This window comes from Diplotaxodon limnothrissa, linkage group LG16, assembly GCF_057381915.1.
Source record: "Diplotaxodon limnothrissa isolate DT_005_m linkage group LG16, D_limnothrissa_male_GT1.1, whole genome shotgun sequence".
NCBI classification, from domain to species: Eukaryota; Metazoa; Chordata; class Actinopteri; order Cichliformes; family Cichlidae; genus Diplotaxodon; species Diplotaxodon limnothrissa.
In genome coordinates, this window is record NC_140611.1 from 15,800,141 (window position 1) to 15,827,800 (window position 27,660).

Consider the following 27,660-nt stretch of genomic DNA (forward strand, 5'->3'; position numbering starts at 1 on the left):
TAACCTTAAATGTGCTTTATTTAAAATGCATCACGTTTATGTTTTTTTCCTCTCTTGTTTTATTTGTATTAATTTTAATTTAAAGAACTCCCACAGGACAAACTTTTTCATGGGCATCACATTGTGATTGTTACCACATTAAAAGAGCCTTCATGCCTCATTATGTTTGATTCTGTGTGTTTGACCCTCCTGGGCCCAAAAGGAGGAGGAGTGGAGGAGAAATGCTCATTTCTAGCTGCCCTGCGTGGTGCACTTGTGCTGATCTGGCTGTACATTGTTTTCATTGTTTTTCCCTCCACATACCAGCATGGCTTCCTGTTTTCTTCTTCCCTGAATGGCTTCCAAAGCGTCAGAGAAACTGTAAACAAGTGTGAAATCAGGCTCACAGGAAGGTTAAGGAACCATAGCACCAGGAGGCAGCACAGTGGAGGATTCACTGTAGAAAGATCCTGCATTCTGCTCATTTTTCAATCCTCTGCCCTGAAATTTCTATTAATCCTACATCAAAACTGCCCTCAGGTTCCTCTATTGTGAAGCAGTTTGCAAAAGCAAAAGGGTAGGTAAAAACAGATAGCGCTAATAAGCTGATCATGTCCTCCACGTTGGAGTATCCAGCCAGTGGTCAACATTGCTGGCTCAGTGAACTAACTTTGTGCAAAACAAAAATGTGTGGATTTGCATCAGATGAGCTGATTGTGCCATAAAAATTTGCTGGTTTAAGCAGAGGAGACACATCCCAAAACAAATAGTGGGAGCCAAAAAACGGAGTGATCACCCCTGTTACCAGCAAATCCCAGCAGCCATCACCTTCTTCCTCCAGCTGGACGACATCCAGTGTGTGCCACAGGCGTCAAATGATGCAGCACTGCCAGTGAGTTAGCTCTTTGTGTGTTTGTGTGTGTGTGTGTTGGTCAGCAGGTGAACAAAATTCAGAAAATAAGTTACACAGACAAAAGGAAGGTTTCCCAGAGCTACGAGCCAATCAGAGGCAAAGTTTAAATCACCTGAGATCATAGAAAGTGATGTTCTTTGTTTTGTTTTCTCCTAAAAAGAAGAGTCAAAATGAAGGTCATTAATCCCAGGAAGCTCCGAGGCTTTCCAATTGGTTCAGATTTGATGACTTCCGGTTCACTTCCCTTTTAATTAATCCTCTATCCATCGAACGCTGCAGTCTTTTTTCTTTCAGGTCTTTGGATTTCTCTGGTTCCTTTTTGTGAAAGCATGTCGGCAAAATAGTTTAAAAGGTCACAGTCAGATTCAGGAGGCGTTCACTGTCACGTGTTAGACTCAAACCCTCGGAGCGTAGGCGGATTTCACTGACCGATGACGTTCACAGTGCTGCAGTAAGACCGAGGCATGATGAACACTCTTTCATAGGTACAATGTGAACTCCACCTTGGGGTCAGATCACGGGCAGAGAGAACAATCTGGGTTAGGTAGTGCTTTCTCTTTTGCTGTGCTTGGGAACGAAGTCCCAGCTGTCTCTGTTGAACTCATCCTCCTTATGATGTAATTCTCTCTTGAAGAATCCAGCCTGACGGACAAAGAGAAGAAGAAAAGGTGAAGCCTGTGTATCAACTGCAAACATTAAACTGTAACATAATGTGGTTGGTCAGTACCGCAGAACTGAGCCATGATATTTTACAAGATGGTAGATTGTTAAAATACACCAGTTATTGCTGGGAGAATTGTCACAAAAATGAGTTTATGTTGAAAGACAAAAATTGAGTACCTTCCACAGACACCAGATGAGAGCTGCCAGGATTGTTAACCCCACGGCTAAACTGACAACGACAATGAAGATTTTCACCATCGCTGAGGGTTTCTGGGTAAAAACTGCTTCCACCAATACCTGGAAATGTGCAACATACATCTTTAACATTGCTGCACCACGGCAACTGTGAAGCCCAGACTCTCGGATCACACAGCAGTGTGTTCTGATTGGCTGCAGGGGAGTTTTACCTGTGCTACAGGATGATCCTGGATCAGGATGGTGTTATTATCTTGTTTAGGTGATGACATCACTGCCATGCTTTCCAGGATCATGATCCCATGGCGACCCTGAGACACAGAGAAAGGCATCAGGGACCAGAAACTCTGGCAAAATGCAGTGAAATCAGTCACCTGCGTGCGAGTGTGTTACCGGAGCTTGCCGTAGTACGGCAGGATTCAGGTTGGCTTCCAGTTGGATGGTGACCTCTCTCCCCGCCTCCAAATTACCAAGGCGACACACTAACCACTCACAAGCCTTATCGGTGCGGCCACAAAACTGAACATAGAGAACAAAATTAAAGTTTGCACCCTTGCATAAGCTATATCTGAGAGACTACATTTTATGTGTGTGTGTGTCTGTGTTTGAGTACCATTCTACGGGTGGAGGTGGGCGAAAAGAAGAAGATGAGTTGTTTGATGAAGGAAGCTTGAGGGGCGTTGCAGTCGTCGATGACTGAAACAGTTGTGTCACTGATGTAACACACGCCTTGAGACGACTGCAGAGAGAATTCATGTGTTAGTACGGTCTGTTCTGTCGCCATTTACGAATAACTTTTCTCACGCTCTTGGCTTGTTTCACCTCAATTCCAGCCATGACACATGAGAAATCACACAGAACCTAAGTGTCAAACCCACTGCCGATGTTTGTGTTGATGTACCTGCCAATCGACCACTTGCAACAGCCTGTGACGGTAAGGTGTGAGGATCTTCGGCAGCGCAATTTCAACCACAGTGTCGACTGACCTGCTGGGACCGGAGTTTAACACCTGCAAGGAGATGGAACAAGATGCTGAGACTCTCTAAGGCAAGGACGTGTTCATATCAAGAGCCCTGTTTATTTACCTTGCGCTTTTTCACCTTTTGATGTGTGCGCACCAGTGAAAGTAAACCAAATGAGCACAAACATAGCAACAACTTCCTGTTTGGTTCTGAACACTTCCCTTTAAAGAGTTGCTAAAAAATTGTTGATTGGCTCCAGTTTTATGATGTGCTACTACTACTAAGACCAAAGGTTCCTAATTGAAACCAGAAATGACCAACTTACAGATGACCACTTTCCTAAACTCTCCAACCAGTGTTGATGAAATTGGACTTGCTGTGAAGTTTTAGCTTCACATATGAAATTGTATTTTTGGACAGCTGCATATATTTTTTATTTTGGCCAAACTAGTCATTCTTCTATTCCATTTTCTTTGACTATATGCTGTTGAAAGTGCCGTGACACACAGAACTCGCACCGTGATCTCTGTGTTTCCTCATTTGCTGACCTACATTCTTAAATAAATAAGTTTGGTCATGCAACTAATGTCGTGACACTTCTGTGTGTCACAACATCCCACCTTGACACATCTAACTCTTCATAAACTCAGTACATAAGTCCATCCATCCTTTTCCGCTTATCAGGGTTGTGTGTGTGTGTGTGGGTGGAGATGGTGGAGTCAAACTCAGGACCTTCTTGCTCTTCTTCTTGGCATCAGTGCTAACCATTATGCCACCGTGCTGCCAGTACACATATAATATGTCATATTTATATAGTTTTTTTAAATATATTTATATATATAATATTTACAATATTTCTGCTAAGTTCTGCTATGTTATTGTATTTCTGCCAATATTATGTTTTCTTTACGTTATTGCAGTTCTGCTAAGTAATTACATTTTTGCTAAGTTCTTATGCTTCTGCAAAGTTATTACAATGTTTTGCTACTTTTCAGCTTTTTCGGCTATTTTTAGCAGACAGCTTCAGCGTTACAGCATCCACACAGCATTTTTGCAGGAAATGCAAATTTTTCTAGTTCTCTTTAAACTTTGCGTTTGTGATCAGCAATAAAGCTTGTCATGGTGTAGTGGTTTAAATTTGCTTAAAAAAAGATCATTGTTTGCTCTCACGAGAAGATCCGGCATTAAAAATCTGCCTAAATCAAATACACAGAGCTGCACTGTGTGACGATCCCTTGTGAATATGGGAGCAGCCGAAAGTAGCTTTTTATTGTCCTGGTCACAAAATCAAATTTTGACATAAACAGTATCATTTATGTGCTCTCTGTTGTTTAATCAGGATAAAATGGAAAAAAATTGGAAAATATCGTATTATAATGTTATACTGCCTCAGCTCAGTGACATGTTTTAACAGAACACACTCAATATTTTTAGTATTACTATAACATACATACAGGCAGACATACACATAAATCAAACTGTCTGCAAATGTGTACAAGTCTACCAAAGTCAAATGTTAAATTTAACCTCAATGAGCTCCATCTGTTACTGTTTTGCTTGTTTGGTATTTAAAGCATCCAGAAGTGTGTTTGCATCCTGTCTGATCACATATGAAAAAAAAAAACCCTCTGAATCAGGCTGACCTACCTTGTATGTGTAATTGAAGCTTTCTGAATAGCAGTTAGTGGAAATCAAGTCTTCATCTCTAACTTCAAAAGAGGAGGGAGTCACAAAACTGTAAACAGGCAGACAGAAAGCATTGGGATTAGTTCTCCGGAGTTAAAGATATCCTTTATTTCTGCACTCTGAGGAAAAAATGTTGTTCACATGAATTTCACTGACATGGTTAAAAAAAACACCCCAAAAAAGCCTTTGACAAAGCAAATAATAGTAATGCACAACAAGGTGAGCTCACCCGTGGATGTTCACATTGACTCCATATTTGAGAGGAAGGGTGAGGCTGATGGAGTTGTCATGGAGATATTCCCTCCTCTCATAGTTATCACTGCAGAGAAAATAAATTTCACATATTTTTACTCCCTGATGGTTTGATTCAAGGTTTAAAAGTCTATAAAGCTATTTCATATTCATTATTGTTTCTTCTTCTTCTTAAATGTTCACATTAACCTGCATTCTGCATACTCCTTTTTCAATAACACTTTATCTTCATACATTTGTTTGCTTTACTGTCATAGGTGAGGTGCCCACTCACCTCAGAAAAATGATGAGGTGAGCGGAGGAGATTTACCTGCTGGTGTTGACGTGAATGAGGTTTTGTCCAGGTGTGCTGTTCTGGTTGACATCCAACAGAAAGCTGATATTCAGCTACAAGAAAAAAACATTACTTAACATCTTCCTTCTTTATGATTTTTGCTGCTAGAACTTTTTTACACAATACAGGAATCTCTACTCAGCTGCGGTCCGTTTCACCAGATCGTTTTGCAATATTTTAAACAGATAAGTCGAGGAAAAATAGAGAACTGAAAGCACAAGAACCCGCTTTGACCTTTGATATGTGGACCACAGGAAGTTGAGGACCCATAATAGCTGGCTGGAGCACGACATTCAGGTTCCTCATAATTTTAGTAAGTGATCAGTGTGTGATTACCTCCAATTAGCTCGGGCTTACCTGGGTGTGCGCTGGAAGGAGGAAGCTGGTCACACTGCAGTCAACACCCACTGTTGTAGCGTTGACTTCCTGTGTGACATCACATCTGACCACATTGTCCTCCTGGTTGAAGAGAAGCAGACTTGTTTTGGTTTTGTTATGTATTATAATTTTGACAATGATCATTTAACAGTTGTGTGACTACCTGTTTACACAGCAGTTTTAACTGTAAGACCAGCCATGAAACATACTGCTGTCCATTGTATCTGCCTATGGTTGCTGATGACACTATCTAAGAGAGCAGCAGTCTGCTGTTCATCTTCATGTAGGTTCTCAAATAGAGTTCTGTTTTTCTAAGAATGATGGCACTTTTTTCTCATTTTACCCAATCAGCATCCACCTCTGGCAGCTTACTCAGCCAGGACCATTTAGGAGTACATACATGACGGTAGGTATGTTTTTCTGCCCTAAAAACAGCCCTGAAAATGACCCTGAAACACACAAGCTACACACCATTTTATCTATTGATTCAGTTTAGTTTTATTTATATAGCTTCAAATCACAACAATGGTTGCCTCAAGGCTCTTTGTGAGGTAAAGACCCTACAGTAATAGAGAGAAAACCGAACAATCAGAACAAGAAATCAGACTTGGCGACAGTGGGAAGGAAAAACTCCCCTTTAACAGGAAGAAACCAGGCATAAGAGATTAAAATTAGTAACCGATGCAAAATTGTGTATAAACACATAAAGAGTGAGAGAGGTGAGGTGTGTAAAGAAAAACACTTGGTGCATTATGGGAACCCCTCCCTAAACCTATTGGAATTTAACTAAGGGAGTATTCAGGGTCACCTGATCCAGCCCTTACTATAAGCTTTGTTAAAAAGGAAACATTTAAGCCAAATCTTAAAAGTAGAGAGGGTATCTGAAAGTCTGACTCACATTTTGCAGTACTTTAATGTAGTGGATGTTGCTGGGCAACCGTAGCGTCAGTCGTGGCAGGAAGGCGTCATCTCCAGAGTTCAGCAGTGAGGCTTTCAACATGATAGTCTGCCCGGATCCCAGCGCAAAGTACTCCTGCTGACTGAAGACAAACACGACAAACAACAAGCATCGCTCAGAATCAAACTTTCTCTACTGTTGAAATACTTTTGATTTCTTTTTTGGTTTTAACTTGCAGATTTTTACAGTTTGATCTCAGGAGCCCAAAGTGTGAAGCTGAATATAACCAGCAACTCTGGCACTTACTAATTACAACAGCATACAGCACACATTCATTCTCTACACAAAAATATGCAAACACAACAGCTTGATATCCTTTTTTCTTCCTTTTTTTTCACGTATATTCCGGTTGTTTCCCTGTTGTTGTTTTTTTTTGTCATTCACACACAGCTCCCTGCAGTGTGTGTGTGTGAGAGATCTTACTGTGGGAGCACTAGATGAGCTGACAGCTGCATGTTTGTCGAACAGTTCACCAGGGAGCAGGAACGAGCAAAACGAGTCTGAGAGAAAGAAAAGAAGCAGCGGGTTAGCGGCAGCCGTGAGAATAAATAAACATTTCGATCGTGTTACTTCAGTGATAAATGGTAAATGGCCTGCATTTGTATAGCGCTTTACTCAGTCCTTAAGGACCCCAAAGCGCTTTACACTACATTCAGTCATTCACCCATTCACACACACATTCACACACTGGTGACGGCAAGCTACATTGTAGCCACAGCTGCCCTGGGGCGCACTGACAAATAACATCAAACAACTTGAGAGGTTCAATAAAAACCCTCTGATGACTAACTCCACCTGTGAATTCCTACTTGTAAACTGTTCCTGCACTGCTTTATGAGTGTGAGCAACATGTGGGGGACGCACACAGCAGGAGGGTGTTAATGTGCTGAGATGCAGCTGAAAGCACATCTGGATAGGCAATACACAAAGTTTGTTGATACACAAAGGTCGAACAAAGATAAAAAATAATAATTTGCAGATGGCTTAATGTGTTAGTTTAGCAGTATGCTAAACCTATGCGTCTATGCTTTTATAGCTGATTAAGCTAATTCATTGTGTTGTAACTGCAAGTAGAAATTTTTCATTTTTATTTAGAGCAGATTTATAAATATAGATATTGATTACTGTGTGCATGATGGGCTGTTCTAGCTGTTATTTGCTGGGTCTTTGTACGTTAGCTTGATACCTGGCTGGTGATGGTGTTGCGGTGTCCTGCGCTCCGCTGCAGAATGGGTTTTAACGGAGGGAAGGATGTGGAAGAGGCTCTGCGGCTGTTTGTCTCCCTGAGACTGTAAGAAACCACAAACTGAACCGGAGTAAAAATGTCCCTCACATCTTTCTGTTGGAGGAAAGAAAAAGGGTTCAGAGGAGGAAAGATGAACATTTTAGCATCACTGCTGTTAATCCAATCAGTGCATCATATGTTAATATGACCAAAATAGACAGTGGGTGAGTATATTACCCTTTGGTAAGCCACATGGGCCACACAAGTGAGATGCCCCTGTCGTGCTCGTACACGCTCATTTGTGATATTGGACGATCCGTTACCGTGGAAATAGAACCGAGGTGGGAAGGACGGTTTATGGAGGAGGTCAGAGGTCAGATTATATTGAAGATCTGAAAAAGAGAAGAGAGAAACAACCTTCAAAAATCAGGCTGTACACTTTATGCAAAACAAATGTTGCCATTTGGAGAAGCTATCATCCAATCCCAGCACTGAAACTGCAATTAGGCACATTGCTGTTGTAGAAGAGGATAGAGGGAGAAAGAGAAAACGGCTGGAAGGTTGCATTTATGTATTTTACGATAAGGACAGTAGGAGTGTGACTCTGCAGCTTTGGCTGACCGATTACATAAAGCTGACCACTACATTCTTTTATGAGATGTTCAGATGAGTGGAAAAGCAAAGCTGTCAATTTACCAGTTAATCTATGTCCCCACCCTCACCAATGGTCACAAGGGCTGCACAGTGAAGGAGACGTGACGAAAATGAGACTGGCCTCTCCCTTAAAGATAAGGTCAGGAATTCAGGCACTCGACAGTGGCTCAGAGTAGAGCTGCTTCTCCTCCACACTGAAAGGAGGCAGTTGAGGTGGATTGGACATTTGACTAAGAGGCCTCCTCAGCGCCTCCCGGGAGAGGTGTTGCAGGCATGTTCTTCCAGGAGGAGGCCCAGGGGTAGCCCTAGGGCATGCTGCACAATTATTAATTTAAAAACTGTAAGGTAAAGACTCTACAATAATAAAGAGAAAACCCCAGCTATCAGATGCACTTGGCGACAGTGGGAAGGAAAAAATCCTTTTTAACAGGAAGAAACCTCCAGTAGAACCAGGCTCAGGGTGTGGCAAGCATTTGCTGTGACCAGTTGGGGGTGTGGGGACTAAAGACACGCTGCGGAAGAGAGCCAGAGATTAATGTACAGTTTATATCTCTCAGCTGGGCTGGGAAACCCTCGACGTTTCCCTGGATGAGCTGGGGGAGGTGGCTGGGGAGAGGGGACATTTGGATTTCTCTGCTTAGGCTTTGGGTGCCACTGGGGACAGTTGCTGCTGTGGAGTGTTTCGGTGAGTAACATCCACCTGCTGTCACTGACTCTAATGATGTGCTTGATTGGTGTTTACTTTTAAACATAGGTAGCTTTTAAATTTTATAAATTAACAGATAATACACTAAAGAGGTGCAATTAGGGCAGTACCTATGTGCCCCCTGAAATGTCTGGACTGGACACTGAAGCAGATGGTAACGTTAAAGCAGGGAGCTGGATGCTTGAGCTCTCGGCACAGCGCCATCCGATCGTCGATCTGCTCCGGCAGGATCAAAGACGCGTTCACTTGAATCACTGGACGGGTCCTGCAGCACAAGCACACAGTCAGAGAAATTATCACAGCATGCAGACTGGGGTTTATGAATCACTGAAAACAACTGAAAACAAATAAAGCAGGAGGATTTTGTTATTTTCACCTTATTTTCCACAGATGTTGGGACACTTTTGGTTCTCTTGCACACTACATACATTAAAAAAACATTCCTGTTCACTACTATGAGAAGACGGTAACTACAGATGGAGTCTTTTTGGGTAAAGTTTCAACAGGAAGCTTCAGTGACGACTTACCTGAGAACCACGGCTGAGTCAGAAAGGAACGCACCAACTGCCACATCTGCAGAGACAGAGCGGGTTCAGCCTGCTTAAAACGATCTAATGAAACAAATATGGCAGAAGTTTTGGCACAGAATTGTTTACCCTTGTAACCGTTATCGTCAATGTCAATGCCAGAGCTCAGTGACTGCCCGAACATCCTGAGGTCATGGCCAAGGGTGGATCCAGTAATCCTCTGAAAGCACAATGTTAGGTATACCATGGTAAATGGTAAATGGCCTGTATTTATATATGAACCATATATACCATGAAAGCTGGTGTAATGATATTACTTAAAAGCACAGGAGGATATAAGTACTAATGTAAGCATGTGCAGGCAAGTATGCCAAAAGGCCAAATATAGCAGCCAGTGGCTCTTTGCTGCATTTCTTCCCCTAATCCATTTCTGTGTCTGTTTTCCCGTCTATTCTCCTCTGTGCTATTAAAAAGGCCAAAAAATGTCTCATAATATTCTTATACTTTGGGGGGATTTATCATTAGTATAACTCCCACACTGGTTATTATTCTGTTAATATCTTTTCTGATTTTTTACTGATCTCAGTCTTAAAGAAAGAATAGATCATTTGTCTTGGTTTGATTTGTCCAAATTCATAGCTTTAACTCTTGGATCTGTGCTACTTTTCTCTTCTATTTTTTTATCTATTGTATTTAATTATTTATGAATCTCTCTTTGAGCTATGACTGCAAGGGGATCAGGTCAGATTTTGCATTTTTGTTAGACGTGTTATTGCACTGGTAAGTAAAAAGTAAGTAAGTGACATTTTTACCTGCACGTCATCCTCATTATAGCCCTTGCCTGTCACTTAAAGACAGGTAAGTCCCCCACATACACGTTATTCTCTAAATTAAACAGGTGAGTTATATAACAATTTGCCCAGATACATCTTGGGGGAATTACATTTAGAGAACAAAACCTTGTTTTGTACCAAGCTGAAAACATGTTTACTTCTGTTGTAAAATTGGGACATTCATATCTTGTTTCATTTGAGAACCTGCAGTTTTTCTTTTTTTCAGCCCTGGAGGTTTTTGCTCAGTTTGTACCTGGGATGGAGTTGATGAGATGCCCTCTTTTCTGCCGTTGTAGATGTACACAGCTCCTTTAAGGTCGTCTTCATGTGGAGCACCAATCACCACATCTATACACACACACACACACACACACACACACACACACACACACAATTTTGTATTTATATACTTGAAAGGATTCTTGTTTTCACTTGTCACCAACCTACAGTGCCATGAAAAAGTGTTCATCCCCTTCCTGATTTCTGTCTTTTTTATTTTTACACTTTTGTACTTAACTTTTTCAGATCATCAAAGAGATTGTAATATTAGTCAGAGAAAACCTGAATAAACCTAAAATATAGTTTGTTTTTAACATAAATTATGATTTAATTTAATAAAGGAAAAAATTTATCCAAACTTACTTTATGTGAACAAGTAATTGCTCCCTAAGCCTTATAACTGGGTGTGCCACCCTTGGCAGCAAGAACTGCAGTCAAGCAATTGGCAATGAGTCTTTCACATCAATGTGGAGGAATTTCGATCCACTCTTCTTTGCAGAACCTCAAAGTGTCAGATTTATTCAGAATACACTGCAGGGTTTTGAAGCACGAACAGCCAAAGCATCTCAATCAGATTTGAGTCCAGATTTTGGCTTGGCCACTCCAAAAAGCCTCGTTTTGTACTTTTTGGGTTTGGTTTAACCAGAGCTGGACTTCCTGCATGTAACCGATCGTTGTCAGGCTGTGAAATGAACCATATTTTAAAATCTGCATTTGTATTTACTCTGGTTATCTTTAGGATGGGACAAATTGTTTTTCACAGCACTGTTTCAGCCTAACCTCATCTTTGATTTCTTTTCTTCAAAGTAGTCGTTGGTTCTTGTGACTTTTTACATAAAATTTTCACACGTTTTAACAAACTAATTTTTAAATTCACAGGGTAATTTTTGTCCTTTCTTGTTTTTTCAGATGGATAAAAGTATGCAAGAGTATATAAACATGAGTAAACACTAGTATGGTCTTTTAATATTTAACTAAAGTATCCTTAAAATATTGAGGTCATGGACACACTAATGCAGTCAGAGATACTTCCATTGTTTCAGCCATCAGCACACTGATTTACATTTATTTCTTGCCTTACAATATTTCCAAGTTTACTGTAACGCTAAACTTGAAATCAGTCTTCATAGTAAAATTTCATGACTATAACTTTTCCTTTTTTCTCCAAAAGTTAGGTGGGTCCACCGTGTGAGTGTGTGTGTGTGTGTTAGTGAACAGATACAGTGTGTCCCCAGACCATGGGTACACACACACCCTTTTATCTAGCTGTGGCAGATTAGAGGGCATGTTCAGTTACAGAGCAACAACAGTATGTCATTAACGTTTAATGAACATAATAACACCCTCCACCCCTCTCACAAACACACACACGTACAAACACACACACAGACACACACAAACACACAGAAGGTAGGGGTCTTGATGTATGTGTTAGGGCGTTGTGTTACTTATCAGGAAGTCTCAAGTAGTTGGTTGGCTTGTAAGGCACCTAAAATACATCATCACTACATGCATGTTTTTCTGTTATGTAGCTCAACAGCCAGTTAAGTAATGTAGTAGCATTTCTAATGTTTGTTCTAATGCAGTAGATCTGTGCAGAAAGTAAAGAGAGCAGCTCTCTAATTACCACTCTCAAGGTGCCCTGGAGCACACAAGTGAACCCACAGCTGCTCACTGTGGGTTTTTGTGCTACTGTGACAGCTACTGAAGCAACGGCAGAGCATGTGCTGTTAGCAGTAGCTAGAGCAGAAACAGTAAAAGCAGGAGTCGTTTAAGTATAGTACTTATTTGCAGTACAAAATCTTCTGTTATTTGTAGTACTAGGAATAGTTATAGTACTTGCAGGCAGGTTCACCAGCAGTAATATTAGCAGTGGGACTAGTAGTATCTGAAGCAACAGTTACTTAGACTTCACGTTTTTTGCACTAAGACAGTTAAGGGGATATTTACATTTTGCAATAGTACTGCCATCAGGATTTATCTTTATTTTTACTGGTATATATATTTCCTTTAATGTATTTTTAATACTAAAAGTATTTATAGGAGAAGTAGTCTTCAGAAGCATAAGAAGGAAGATTTTATAAACTTCTAGCATTAACTGTCACATATTCAGTACTTCTGGTTGTAGTAGTATCAGCAGTGTTGTGTATACCAAAGCTTGCTCCAATAAAAAAAAAAACAACAACTTCTAGATCAGTCGGCGTGTGATCCCTACCAGGGTAACCATCGTCATCCAGGTCTCCCAGGTCTGCGATGCTCTCTCCAAATCGGGCGGCGTAGGCGTTGCTGCCAGTCAACTGAAACTGCTCCTCTAGCTTTGCCTGAGAAAGGACACAGGACACGTTAACAGGTCATCTCAGAAAGTTTAAAGAAAGAAAGAAAATAAAGTCTGTGTTCACGATCAGGTTCTTTTATTTTTAATTCACAAAGACCCGTCCTCATAGCATCACATAAATCAGATGTTTTCATCTCTTCAGGGAAAGTTTTACTCGTTATACATGGATGTATGGAACTGTGAAATTAGGATCGACAGCAGAAACAATCAACACATCAGAGCATCACAGTAAAATAATACCATGCTCAGTGTTCCTGCCTACCTGCCCCTGGTTGATGTACACGTGGACTCTCCCTTCTTCTCTCACGTTGCCCGTTGCCATCGGAGCACCGACCAACAGGTCTGACAATCCATCGGCATTTAGGTCCACCGCACAAACACTGGAGCCGAAGTAGGATCCCAGCTACACAAAGACATGAGCTAAGTGCTAAGCAGGCGGTTGCTTTGAATGGGGAGCATTAATGCTAAGGAGCTTCATACCTCTTTTCCAGAGACTTGGGCGACAATCTGTAGCACACTGTTGTCTACTGTAAAGATGAAGACCTGCACAGTGTATACACACAGTCACTGAATTTAACATCACATCTGCTGTACATAACACAATTAAGAAATCTTTACATCACTGCACCAAAGATGCGCCGAAGGCTGGCGGTGCAGCCCTTGCAAGTCAGGTAGGTCTTACCTTTCCCTTCTGATTGTATTGTGGAGCTCCACCCACCACCTCCACACTTGCAGGACTCAGGAAGTGACCAGCTCCAACAGAATAGCCTGAACAACAGCATGGCACATGATTAATTTAGGTAAACTTTAATTTGGGTAAAGTTTCCATTCATTCTCATCTGCTTATCCTTATCAGAGTCGCGGTGGGGCTAGAGCCTATCCCAGCTACAGGTCACCAGTCTGACACAGGGCTAACACAGAGAGAGAGTGCCTGGGTGAAGTTTACTTTAATATTAATACTCCACTAAGTTTAAAAAATGTTGATATTCTTATGTTTGTCATACTCTGCCTGATAATAACAATTCTGTCCTTTTACTTAAACTGCTATTTGCACAGTGTGGCGCTTTTTCACATGACTGAGGCGTAGCTGTGGGCACAAGGATCCACACGAGTATGCAGGCATGTCACATAATTCACAAGTACACTTGTACAAGTACACATTCACTTGGTAAGTGATTCTAGAGCAACCGATTCAGGAAATGTCTTGTGAAGCAGGGAAGGAACCATTAGAGCTCTGCTCATTCATTTGGCACAAGCCTGTGTTCACAGCTAACCTATGTTGTTACGTATTTCCACCGCACAGGTGGCTGCTGGACTTCCCAGTTGAAAACTTTTACCAGATACTGTGCTTCCTGACTAAAATGTTTTCAGTATGGATCTTTAGAGAAAACTGGATATTTCTTTTACTTGTGAATAGACCTCAGCTAGCTCCTACCCCATTTATAGACTTAAATGCTAAGCTAATCTTCTGCTTCTCAGTGTAAATAAATAAATCCTTATGTCATTCATATTATTAACACTGTATAAAAACTGTTTACAAAGTGTACATCAACCTGAAACAGCAAAATAAGGTAGAAACTAGTCTGTTGGTTGACACAATTTTACCAGCAGTGGTGAAAATTAGATTTATTGGTTAAGGTTTCAGATCAGGTTTGGCATGTGGTCGACCTATACTGAGGTAAACCATTTGTGTGTGGCAATGCACAGACACGAAAAAGTCAAAAACAACCACAGGCTTAAAAAAAAAAAAGTTCCTGAAACTGTTTCCTGTGTACACACACACACACACATAACCACATACACCAGTGGCCTGAAGACAAAACTCAGTAAAGTTTCTACCCCCATCATAAGTGAGAAGAAACCATTTTGCAGTCTGAGCTTGTATAATTGTCATTTCAGCAGCTCCTCACCACTGGTAATTGTGGTTTTTACGTCCCGTGAGAACCTTGAAGATGCTTTCACCTACAGTTTTCAGAACATAGCACCTCTCTGCTTGGCTTCCTGTTTCTCATGAACGCTGAGAGGTGATGCATATGCTAAAATGCGTTAGTATAGTTTTTTCGAAGTTTTTTCTCTTGGTTTCTTAAATGAAAACACGAATAAATATGACTTATGCCATGTCTATATGTACCCTTTATCCTCCTTAACACATGGGCCAATCTGCACCAACATCCTTACAGATTAAGATCTATATGTTATTAGAAAAATATATAGATCTCAGTTCCTTTGATTTTTGTATTTACTATGTTCATCTAATCACCCCCTGCAAATGCAAATGCGATGTTATGATCTCCGTTTTCAGTTGTTTCACCTGTCAGTTTCAACATGCGTAACTTATATTGTATATTTGTATATAATCTTGTGTGCGAGTGTGTGTGTGTTTAAGTTTTCGTCATCAGACTATATACACACCTAAATTGCTCAAGGATTAATAAAGTATAGTGATTCGGCGGTATAAGGCACATATTCAGAATAACAAGATAAACTAACCATACATGTCTGTGCCATACAGGAATGATGCTACAAAGTGCAAAACAATGCATCAACACGGGATGTAAATGTGTACATGCAGGTGTCATGACACGTATTCCTGCCAATCTTTTTGGATAAGTCTGCTGATCTAAGAGGCACAAACAAAAGGAGGAGTCTACCAGCAAAGGCACTCAAGTTATTAAGCCAACATCAATGTAATAATTAGACTTTAAATTTGCTTTGCAAATATTTTACAATAAAGAACAATCAATAAATAAAATAACGTTTGGGCTATGCACACTTTTTTTATACAAGAAAACTCCACAGGGCAAGTTCTCAGTTTCTCCAAAAACATGTTCACTGTGAAGCCGTGAGCTTTTTTTAGTTCCTGCAGCTATCAGCAGTGACAATGTTTGCTTTAAGTCAGATAACGTGGCGTGCCGATAATTTAGCGCCAAAATGCAAAATCAAGACTTTAAAACGAGACTCTGCAAACCAATGGGTGGCGACAGCGTGGTTATCTCTGTCGTTTATGATTATGAGGATGAGAGCACACTGTATATATATATATATATATATATATATATATATATATATATATATATCTCATTAACAAGACTGGCTACGGATACCGACTACGGAACGGAGCAGTTGTCAGCCACCTCCTGTACATGGATGACATCAAGCTGTATGCCAAGAGTGAACGAGACATCGATTCACTGATCCACACTACCAGGCTATACAGCAATGACATTGGAATGTCGTTCGGACTGGAGAAGTGTAGTCGGATGGTAACAAAGAGAGGGAAGGTAGTCAGAACTGAGGGGATTGAACTACCAGAAGGCAACATTGCAGACATAGAGGACAGTTACAAGTACCTGGGGATCCCGCAGGCAAATGGGAACCATGAAGAGGCCGCTAGAAAGGCTGCAACCACCAAGTACCTGCAGAGGGTCAGGCAAGTCCTGAGGAGTCAGCTGAATGGTAAGAACAAGATCCGGGTCATCAACACATACGCCCTGCCCGTGATCAGGTACCCTGCTGGGGTAATAAGCTGGCCAAAGGAGGAGATAGAAGCCACTGACATAAAGACAAGAAAGCTCCTGACCATGCATGGAGGGTTTCACCCCAAGTCCAGCACCCTGAGGCTGTACGCTAAGCGGAAGGAAGGGGGCCGGGGACTGGTGAGTGTCAGCACCACAGTCCAGGATGAGACAAGGAACATCCAAGAATACATTGGGAAGATGGCCCCAACTGACCGAGTGCTCAGTGAATACCTCAGGCAGCAGAAACCCAAGAAAGAGGAGGGAGACGAGGAACCATCATGGAAGGACAGGCCCCTGCACGGTATGTACCACCGGCAGATAGAGGAGGTGGCTGATATCCAGAAATCCTACCAGTGGCTGGACAAAGCTGGACTGAAAGACAGCACAGAGGCACTAATCATGGCAGCACAAGAACAAGCTCTGAGTACAAGATCCATAGAGGCTGGGGTCTATCACACCAGGCAAGACCCCAGGTGCAGGCTGTGTAAAGATGCCCCAGAGACTATCCAGCACATAACAGCAGGGTGCAAGATGCTAGCAGGCAAGGCATACATGGAACGCCATAACCAAGTGGCCGGCATAGTGTACAGGAACATCTGTGCCGAGTATAACCTAGAAGTCCCGAGGTCAAAATGGGAGATGCCCCCAAGGGTGGTGGAGAATGACCGAGCTAAGATCCTGTGGGACTTCCAGATACAGACGGACAAAATGGTGGTGGCTAACCAACCGGACATAGTGGTGGTAGACAAACAGAAGAAGACGGCCGTAGTGATCGATGTAGCGGTTCCCAATGACAGCAACATCAGGAAGAAGGAACACGAGAAGCTGGAGAAATACCAAGGGCTCAGAGAAGAGCTCGAGAGGATGTGGAGGGTGAAGGTAACGGTGGTCCCCGTGGTAATCGGAGCACTAGGTGCGGTGACTCCCAAGCTAGGCGAGTGGCTCCAGCAGATCCCGGGAAAAACATCGGAGATCTCTGTCCAGAAGAGCGCAGTCCTGGGAACAGCTAAGATACTGCGCAGGACCCTCAAGCTCCCAGGCCTCTGGTAGAGGACCCGAGCTTGAAGGATAAACCGCCCGCAGGGGCGTGCTGGGTGTTTTTTTTATATATATATATTAGGGGTGCAACGATATTCGTATCGATATTGAACCGTTCGATACAGTGCTTTCGGTTCGGTACGCATATGTATCGAACAATACAAAATTTGTAATTTATTTTATCAACTTTCCTTCTGACGATGCTGTCTGTGTTGAGCGCTCAGTGAATCTGCGTTCGACTACTCCGCCTAGGGTCGACAGTGCAGCCTAGGCGGAGTAGTCAAACGCAGATTCACTGAGCGCTCAACACAGACAGCATCGTCAGAAGGAAGAGCGCAGGGCAAGCTAGCGAGACAGAAGTTAAGCTCTTCTTGCAACATGGACCTCCCCCACCCTCATTCAGATCTGGCGTTTGGAATTATTTTGGTTTTCATGTGACGTATGACCCTGAAGGTAAGCGAGTCATGGACTAAAGTAAAACAGTATGTTGGATGTGCCACGCAATGCTCAATTACATGGGTGGGAACTAGTGTGTTAGCGCAGTTAACTCGTTAACGTGCCCCATGCACGGGGCTATCAGGGGTAGCTCGTTAACGGAGATTTGCTGTGTTGTGGCGTTAAGGTCATTTCAACGAGATTAACCTGAAAGCACTAGTGGGAACACAACGAATATGACTGCACATTTACGCCGACATCATCCTAGTGCAAAGACAAGTGGAAGCAGAAAAAAAAGCAAGCATGCTACTAACTTTAGCCGAGTCATTTAGACAGCTGTTAGCACATGATTCTCCTTATATATGTTTAATATGCTGCTGAGAATATAGCCCAGAAGAAGCGGATAGTATAGCTTTTATTTTGGAAAGAGACATTTCTCTGTAATAAACTCTCTTTTCCAAAGATGAGTGATTCCTCAATCAGATACAGGGCTCGCAATATCGCTAGCCCGACGTCCTGGGGCTAGCGATTTTTTCAGTCGGGCTACCAAAATCTATCTCTTCCCTGCCTGTCGGGCTATTGTAGGAAGGAAAAATATATGTCAATGCTTTTGCATTCTTTCAGAAATGTAGCTGGGTAATTATGTCATTGGCATCGGTGAGCCACTGTCAATATGTGACATATTGCAATCGCGTTTGAATTTGCGCTTGTTTTTTTGCTTTCACTTTGCAATGTGCGAACTGTGTATAGAGAGCGACAGCACTGATCTGTGAGTGATGATCATTTGTGCACCAATTCCTCTGACATCGTCTTATTAATCGTTAGCTTACTATGCAAACATGACAAGTGAAATCTCCCGCAGCAAGCTTAAACATGTGAGAGGTTGATCGCGCAGAGAATCGCTGAGCTTATGTGAGTGCGTGTGTAAAAGCAGCAGGATTTATATTTGACTACGATGACCTGGATGACTGAGAACCTTCACAGACAGATATATATTTTAGTTCTGCTGAGCCAGGTCAGGGTGAAGAAGTGACAGCCAAAGAAAAGCTTACCACAAAACGGAAAAGTTATGACAAATCAGACTATAAGGCAAAAAGAAAGTGCAGCTTTATGGTTTCATGGACAAAAGAATTTCTGTGTCTGCAATATGACGAGCTAAATAACCAGGGCTGCACATAAGTGGTCCGCAGGTGCGCATTCGCTGTCAAAATAAAAAACACGCACAAGGGTTAGGGTTAAATTTAAAAACTGTACTTTTGAGTTAAAATATATATTTATAATTTTAATAAATGACAAATTAAAAAGGCATGAACATTTTTTTTGTATCGAAAAAATATCGAACCGTGACACCAAAGTATCGAACCGAACCGAACCGTGAATTTTGTGTATCGTTGCACCCCTAATATATATATATATATATATATATATATATATAGGGCCCAAAACGCATATAACCAGATGACGTTGAAACCAAAGCTACGTGTTTGTCCCCAAATACTTAACAAAGCTTAAACTTGGTTCTCCCGGGAAGCAAAATACTGAACGCATAAAGTCTGTTTATATCAACTTACTTACATTTCCAAATTTAACTTCCACCTGGAATACTTTTATTGACTTTAGCAAAGCTAGTTCGACATTTTAATGAATGTGCAGGTTAAGTGAACTCACACTAAACTACGGTTTGTGTTTTAATCAGCTTTTGCTGTTTGGCCACTTCCTTTGCTAAAGCTGTTTACACCAACTTCAGATCTCACAAGAGAAAGAGAAAAAGCCAGTGTTCCTCTCTCTTAAAGCCAAAAATGCTTTAATTGTTAGTTTAATTTAATGGTGTTTTCTTATTGGTAGTAAGGAGGAATCATTTTAACAGGTACAGTAAAATAATGACCAGATAGAGTCTTCTCAATGTTTTTGTTTCTATTATTCACGTCTCTGTGAAAGCTCCATAAATGATGGAAGGAAATCTATGACAGTAGCTGTAACTAAAATTAAGTTGGACACTGAAGTGAAACTAAGGTGAGTATCATATTCACAGACAGAAAAAGTGCTACCTCTGTGTGACCTGTTATGATGTCTCCACAGCACACAGCATAGCCATGAGCAGCTGTACTAGTGATAGCATATCCTGGAAGCTGCTTCTTCTTGCTTTTTTTTATTTAAAACTTATCCTTAAATCTGTATAGGTTTGTCTCTTATAGACCAGATCAGACTATATTTAACAAAGCACAGAACATTTCCTTTGTTTGAGTCTCACAGCAAGGAATGAATCCCGGTGTTCAGCGGCGTTGGTGTGAAGTGGCAGGAAATGTTTGCATGAACAGGAACTAAGGTAGTCTTCTGACCAACATCAGCTTTATGTGAACACCTGTCAGTGAATCTCCTTTTGGGCGTGAGACTTTTTACCCCCACATGGTGGCTACAGCATGTGAGTGAACAGCAATCAAAGAGCTTCACCTTCACATTTTGTCAATCCAAGCCGCAGAAGGAGAATTGTGTTTAAAGGAAGGGACAGAAGCACAGACCGACTCTCTCTGATGAGGCTTGTGGTGAAAGCACAACACCGGTAGGTAACAGCTGTATTCTGGAAGCGGGCTAACATCAGCAGTGCTGGTGGAGGGCCGCGTGGACTACGTACCCAGGTAGCTTCCAAATTTGACGGCTTCAGTGTTGTCATTATCGAGGTAGGCTGAAATCTTCCCGCTGGTGCTGTTATAGACCAGAACTGAACCAGTCCAGTAAGATGTCCCTGGTGCCCCCATGATGACCAGATCCTGAGAAAGAGAGAGCCTCTATATTATAATGTGATGACTTTATTTAAGCTGCATTATATGTATAGCTGAATATCTTAGATTGACTCTTACATATGTTGCTTTAAAATTGTACTTCTGATTTGATCATGTCACAGTTTTGCTCTTTTTTTTTTAAAAAAACTTGAATTTATACATTTTCATAGCCTGAGGAGCAGCAAGAGGAGAGCAGATGGCTTTTTAAAACATGGATGGACCACATTCAGTCTGCAAGAGGAAACGGGGATGACACGATTTTAACAGAGGTTTATGTTACTAACCTCTGTCAGGAAGTTGGAAATACCCGCCTGACATGATCCATAATCCTCCCCAAACTTCCTTTGGTGGTCTGTAGGAGACACACAGGCATGTCAAAAGGTGAAGGTGAACAAACGAATAAATCCCTCTGCAGCTGAACAGCTGCTGGTTTCACATGCACACACATTCATATCGCTACAGTCACGGTCATGGTTTTACATATCAGGACATTATTTAAAAATAACAAGCAAAATAAAAAATAGTCCTTACCAGATGTTAAAATTGGGTACGTATAACCTGAGATGTACAATAACACAACATACTGGACTGTCACATTACTTATTTAACAAAAAATGAAGACAAAATGCAGAAGCAGTGTGTGAAAAACTAAGTAAAAAAGACTTCATGAGTCTTTTTGTCTCACTCTGCTTTATAAGATGTTTCCCTTCATTGAGGTTTGGGGCGGCTGTTCATGCACAGCTCTCTTAAAGTCCTGCTACAGCGTTTCAGTCGGCTTGAGGTTTGAACATTTGGATATTGTAACACTATGATTCTTCTCCTCTGTCAGCCATGAAGCTGCAGATTTCTGTTGCGTTTGGGACACTACATGATCCAGTTTGGTACAGGCTTTAAATATAGGACAGAGGTCCACACGTTTGACTCTAGAATACTCCTACGACGTGTTTGGGCTGAAATGCTGTTTGTTTTTGCCAAACTCAGCACTGTCCCATTTTCTCTCCCTCCAAATAAGTCATCCTTGTTCAGTCTTTTTTTAATTGCACTGTTATGAACTTTTAACATACTAACTGAGGCCTGCATAGTCTGACATGTAGCTCTTGGTGTTTTTTGTAATTTCTTTGAGCATTGCACAGTCTGACCTTGGAGTGCATTTGCTGGAACGTCCACTCCTGGGAAGTCTGACAGCTGTCATGAATGTTTTCCACTTGTGAATAAACTCTCTCAGTGTAATAATAAATGAACCCTTCCCTGACTGATGGGCAGCTTCTCTAAAATCATTGTGATGTCTTTTCTCCTGAGCATTGTGTTAACACACACCTCAAAGCTCCAGACCAGCAAACTGCCGACGTCTGATGCATCTGGCTCTTAATTACCTTCTGAATTCCTATAAAATCAGGACTGTGTCTGTTTTGACTTAATAGCTGTTAAATAATTAATATCACTGTGTAATTTTAAGACGTGCCACTTTATTTGTATTATGTCCTGATATGTAAAACCACAGAAATGTCAGCAGGTGAGTTTCGTTTTACTATGACAACTGTATGTTTGTGACCTTTATTGACATCATGTAATTTGTAGTTCTTTACCCTGTTCTACAAAAGGTTGCTAGGTCAAAAAGTTGTTCTCTCTAGTAGGAAGAGAGGAATAAGTGTAACCATTAGAGCAGCATGTGTGCGTGTGTGTGTACCTCTGTAACAGGGGGTCATAGCCTTGTAAGTTTTCATGTCGCTGCCAAAACGATAACACACCCCATTCGGAAGCTTGTTGTTCTGACCATCTTTCTTTGAGTAGAAGACGTTCTTCCAGCGGTGACCACAGGCCTGAAAACACACAAACACACACACACAAACAACATGTGACATGCACTCATTACTAAGTCACACGTTGGCAGCAAAGTGTTGTTGTTCCCATGACCTAAGTCACTGTAACAAAAACTGTGTGTGTGTGTGTGTGTTGAACATTATCATTTTCCTGTATGTTTCTTTGCTTCTTTCCCCCCCTGTGCTACACAGACGATCACAGTGAGGAGACATTTGGTGCTGTAAATACTTTCTCAATCACATCACTGCCTCCATTGTGTGTAACAGAAATGCCTTCAGGCTTTTCAAATGTTGCTGTCTGTTGTGCAAATGTTTCAGGCTTTCTAAGTGACTGACCTGCTGTTTAATGACTGCTGACTCTTTGTCATAAAGCTGGATGTAAAATGGATTTTTGTTTAAAAAAATAAGAGTCCATAACCTCTGAGTTTGTTTATGATACTGTTCTAACGTGCGTTGACGGTTTCTCTACAGTGACCCTGCACCTTGGATTAGTTTCTCTGAGTTCTCTAACTCCCTCTTTTTGCTTCATGTTGTGAATCATAATAGAGTAAAACAGGGAGTGCAAAGGATATTCATTTGTCACTATAATAAAAAAGAGACACATCCCTAAGTGTGCAGGATCTGCTAATAGCTCAGTGAGCGCTGAATTGTGGACATCATTGGTAATGTTACTAATCTAGTCTGACTACCTACCACTTTCCCAGCATCAAACAAACCTAACAGCACAATGGCTCCTCTGAAATGCTGAATGATACAGCGAAGTTATTTTACATAACCAGCACTAAAAGGGATTTCCATAAAAATTGTTAAAAAATACCTTTTTTATATAATTATATGATGTGCACCATGCCTTCAAAGCACACCACCAACCATCGCTAGCCCTGAAATATTAAGCACTGCGAACTCTTATCTGCTGGCATTTGCAGTCTTTTAGATGGTGTCTGTTTTATGGCATGCTGCCCTACCTCACTGGAAATACCAAAAGTTTACAGCCTTTCTGAACAGCCACACTGTAAAAACCACTCTTCACCCAGAATGGTGAACAGCATTTTGTTAAAACTCGAGGTTTGTCTGACAGAACTGCCACAGGCCACGTGTTTTATGTCCAAATGGTGTTTCAGAAAGTCCACCAAGAACACCAAAGTCACAACAACGATCATGTTGAGGAAACTGCTGAACCAACGAAGATGATAAAACTAAGAAAAACGTGTTTAGTGTCGCTCATTGAGCATCAATAACATGGGGGAAAAACCTAAGTAGCACAGAGAGAGTGTGTGTGCGTTACCAGGATGTGTCCCCCTTCCTTTTCAGGTTGTCTGGATAAACTGACTCCCATCCACTGGTGATCTTGCTCGGCTTCACACGTCTTTCCACACCAAGACACATCTGCATACACATGGATACGTGGTTGACTGTCAGCATATCACCTTCACTCACCTTATATAGCATCTACAGTACATCCAGACTTATTAAATATATGTGTTTATAACACTAGCACAATAAAGGATGTTTTGGCTGAACTTGCATCTCTCATCTGAGTTTCATCTCCATCAACAGCTGGAGTAACGCAGGGGGAAAAGACTAAACGCAAAGGCTGACAAAAACACACACCAGCAGTCATGTGGTGGCATTTCCGGGGTCCAGCAGCAGTGATGCTGCAGCGGAGAACAGCTCCTGGAGACACTGAATGATCGGAGGATGTGTTTGCGACTGGCGCTCCAACTACTAACCTAAAAGAGGGAAAGAGAGGCATTTAGCACTGGTTTTGTCTTTGTCTCAAGTATCTAAATCGCATCTGTGTGTGAAGCATCAAAGAGCTGCTCTCATTGGCAAGAACTGGCTAACTGGTGTGGGCACACACACACAAAGTGATACTGTGTGAAGATGGCAGCTTACGGAGCGTTACTATGGCAATTAAATCAATTAGAATAAGACTGTAAAAACAGCTGTGAGTTATTTTACAATTTAAACTGCATGAGTGAGGTACTAGCATGTAGCATTCTTTGAAATGTAGTTTACGATGAGCAACGGCACATCAGTGGACAATCAGTAGTAGATAAACAGACCAAAAGTCAGGGTTAGGGTTGGAGGGGGCTGGTGAGTTGTTAGTAGACCAATAATGTGAATACTAGTAGTGATCCAGACCAGCTCTCTGTGTTGTGGCGATACAGCAGGACTGAGTATCCGAACATGGAGGAAGGCGGGCCTTTAAACTCCAGACTGTGGTCCTGATCCAGACTGTATCCTGCAGCAGGAGGAACCAGGGTCTGAACTAAGACCATGACCAGTGCAGACACACTGGCCGCGGAGACCTTCATGATGGAGGGCAAACTGCGAGAAGAAAACAGAGGTTATGCTGAATGAGTACGGCAATTTACATTTTATCGCTACACAGTTGGTCATTGAAGCAAATCTTTAAAGTTTCCTTTAGATTTTTCCCAGATTTTTCTTTTCACAGTTTAGTTGTGTCTGAGTGGGATTTATGTGACGATTGCCCAAAATGTGGCATTCCACAAGTGTGAGGTTATTACCAGCGTTTCCACTGTAGGACATCAGTAATTCATTTAACTGGACTTTATTGAAAAAAGGGGAAATTGCACAGGTTCATCCTCTCACTCACTTCAAATGACTTGTTTGTTGTTGTAATTTCCCAACAAATAACAGAAAATGTATTAAAAAAAATAATAAAATCAGCTTCAATTTACTTAATTCATGAGCAGTTAATCAATCAATACCTTAGATGAGAACAAAGTATGTTTAATTCGAGCATGCATCACTTTACTTAACACCACAGTACACAGACTATTAGCACGCTAAGTATGTCAGCCTGAGTTTTGGCATATGTAAATAACAAAATGCACTCTAATTAAAGGATGAGTTTTTGATGTTTAAATGTTTCACTGAGTCTAGACATGAGATAACCGGATGATTAAACCAAAAAAAAAAACCCCATGCTGATATATATCTACTGTCAGACAGTCTCAGAGTTACTTAGGAGACACACCCTTGTGAAGTACTCTGGTGTCTGGTTTTATAAAAAACCACAGCAAGTGGTTGCTTATATCCAACCACAGACTGAAAGCAGAGGAAATCACTTAATTTGTTCAGGTTAAATTAAAGAAAAGTTACATCTACTTTTCCATCAGTGCAAAAAATCTAAGTGTTTCTGCTGTCTGCTCTGGCTATGAGTTTCCCCCTGCTTCCAGCCCATATGCAAAGCTCAACTAACTGTCATCTGGCTGTTTCCTAATCTATACAGCAGGAGAAAGAGTGAGTGAGAGTGCTGCCAATCTTTCTTCCTGTCTAAAAGTGAACAAAAAAATTCAATCAAGTCGATTTTCCAAAATTGGAAAACTGCAAAATCTATTTTTCATTGTGCTTTTGTTTCTCTGGATTTGTTTATTCATCTTAATTTGCTTATTTTAGCCTGTTTGAATCATGCTGGGCTGTGGTTGCTCTTACAGAGTAAAGTACAAAGTTACGCTTTTCTAAATAAACATGAGCTTAATAACAGCTAGTTAAAAACTATAAGTAATGGTCCCAGACATTCAAACACACTGTTGTCAAGTTTCCAATGTCGAGGACCCCCAAACTTTTGGGTCATATGAAGAGTTATGACTTTACCGACTGCTGCCATTATTACCAGTTTATTTAGAGACTCATTGAACCGTTAACAAAGAAATATTTTTTTCAGCCTGACTCCTCAGCATTGTTTGATTCTTCATCAGCTCTATCAGTCATTCACTGTATAAACGGTCCACATTTCGCTTACTGTACCGCTCAGACAGCAGAAAGCCTACCCCGGGTCAGACAGCTGTTATCCCGGGTCAGACAGGTCCAGGGGCTGACAGACTCAGGAGAACCGCAGCGCGTGAAAGACGTCTCCGTTAAATCCACTTTATTATTCCCCGCGGGTCTCGCTCGTGCGTAAATCCTCCTGTTGCTCCCCAAGTCTCCTAAAGAGTCTCGTGCGTGGACCGGCTTCGCACGAGACTTGTGTGTTCTTATTCGGGCAAACACGTGCAGTACGAAAGAAGAACTAAGACGAGAGAGTTTGAATGTTAAAAACAGAAAACAGAGTGAAAACTTGAGCTGAGCAGTTTCACATGGAGTCAATGAAACTGAGAGATGAGCGCGCGGAGACCCTCCCCTCTCTATTTGCGCGCGTGCGTGTGCAACGGTGTTTCTTCTTCTAAGCCACGCCTGAGCGCGCGCGGTGTGTGAGTGTGTTAGAGTCGTTTCGTCTTCAGTTGTCACTGAAGTGTGAATGAAGTTAGCGTTGATCTAATGTGACTGTCTGAACCGTGCAATGCGCGCAGGAAATATTCAGAAACAACAAATATGAGAAGTCCTTCTCTTAAAGTGTGAAGACAGAAAACACAGCAGTCGTGGCTCTAAAGTTTAAAAAACTCCTTTATTCTAAAAAAAATCCATCCTCACAACGGATGTTTCTATTGTTTCTATTGTTTTCATTTGTGAAACACGTGAAGCTTTAAGAATAAAGCACTATGCGGCCTGCAAATTCATATTCATAAAAGGTTGAATTTGAATTTTTTTTTTAATTCAAAATTCTGAAAATATAAATGAACAGATTAGATTAGATACTAGAAATTGTTTAATTAAGTATAAAAGTATAAAGTACAAAAATTAAGTATAAAAAATAAAATATCCACAATATGCATTGTTTCAAGTGCTATTAAAACCCGACTGAATCCAATGTGATGTTCGTAAGACTCACAATAATAAGGCAAAAAATAAAAAATAAAAAATCACTATTTGGAATTTGGATCATTTTTGCAGTACAGGTTGTTTTCCTGCCAGAAAATATAACTAAATTATTTAAAAAAAATAAAATAACATTTTCACACTTTAAAATGCAGTAATATAATTGTGAAACAATTTCTACAATACTAATTTTACTTTATAGATCTGAGTATTTCTTACTCTGCTACTGAATTATAACCTCGTATAGTTTCCTCCAGGACTCTAACTTAGTCTTGAGAATTATAATGAAGCAACATAGCGAGTGCAGTGGATGCAAAACTCCTTGTTGTTGTGACATTTTTCACCAGACACAGAAAAAAAGACCTGATCTGCTGATCACTCAGAGTACAGCAAGAAATCATCTAGTGGACATCATTGCTAATATTAACAAGCTTATCTGAATATGTTTCACTTTCCCAGAAGCTT

The 27,660-nt window shown here is 41.1% G+C and overlaps 1 protein-coding gene across 1 annotated transcript; it reads right to left on the bottom strand.

Annotated features, from left to right (window-relative positions):
• Window positions 1-160: 160 nt before the first annotated feature.
• itga4 (integrin alpha 4) lies at window positions 161-26,545 on the bottom strand. The gene is made up of 29 exons (XM_085374186.1): window positions 26,271-26,545; window positions 24,616-24,801; window positions 24,082-24,200; window positions 23,756-23,856; window positions 22,338-22,470; window positions 20,935-21,002; window positions 20,503-20,638; window positions 13,562-13,647; window positions 13,360-13,422; window positions 13,142-13,282; window positions 12,760-12,865; window positions 10,519-10,613; window positions 9,562-9,652; window positions 9,433-9,478; window positions 9,016-9,170; window positions 7,783-7,937; window positions 7,507-7,659; window positions 6,744-6,820; window positions 6,261-6,402; window positions 5,342-5,443; window positions 4,961-5,037; window positions 4,628-4,717; window positions 4,360-4,447; window positions 2,652-2,759; window positions 2,364-2,489; window positions 2,144-2,269; window positions 1,963-2,061; window positions 1,733-1,852; window positions 161-1,534 (listed from the first exon to the last, which is right to left on the bottom strand). The coding sequence occupies exons 2-29, from the start codon at window positions 24,786-24,788 to the stop codon at window positions 1,433-1,435; spliced, it is 3,078 nt and encodes a 1,025-aa protein (XP_085230312.1). The 5' UTR covers window positions 24,789-24,801; window positions 26,271-26,545; the 3' UTR covers window positions 161-1,432.
• Window positions 26,546-27,660: the final 1,115 nt, after the last annotated feature.

What these genes read in the sequence shown, in the direction of transcription:
- itga4 (XM_085374186.1), bottom strand. Translation starts at nt 24,788, where the DNA reads ATGAAGGTCTCCGCGGCCAGTGTGTCTGCACTGGTCATGGTCTTAGTT. An exon ending in CGCCACAACACAGAGAGCTG is followed by an intron (nt 24,201 to 24,615) that starts GTCTGGATCACT and finishes TCCCTCTTTTAG; the next exon opens with GTTAGTAGTTGGAGCGCCAG. An exon ending in CAAATTTGGAAGCTACCTGG is followed by an intron (nt 13,648 to 20,502) that starts GTACGTAGTCCA and finishes GCTGTTGTTCAG; the next exon opens with GCTATTCTGTTGGAGCTGGT.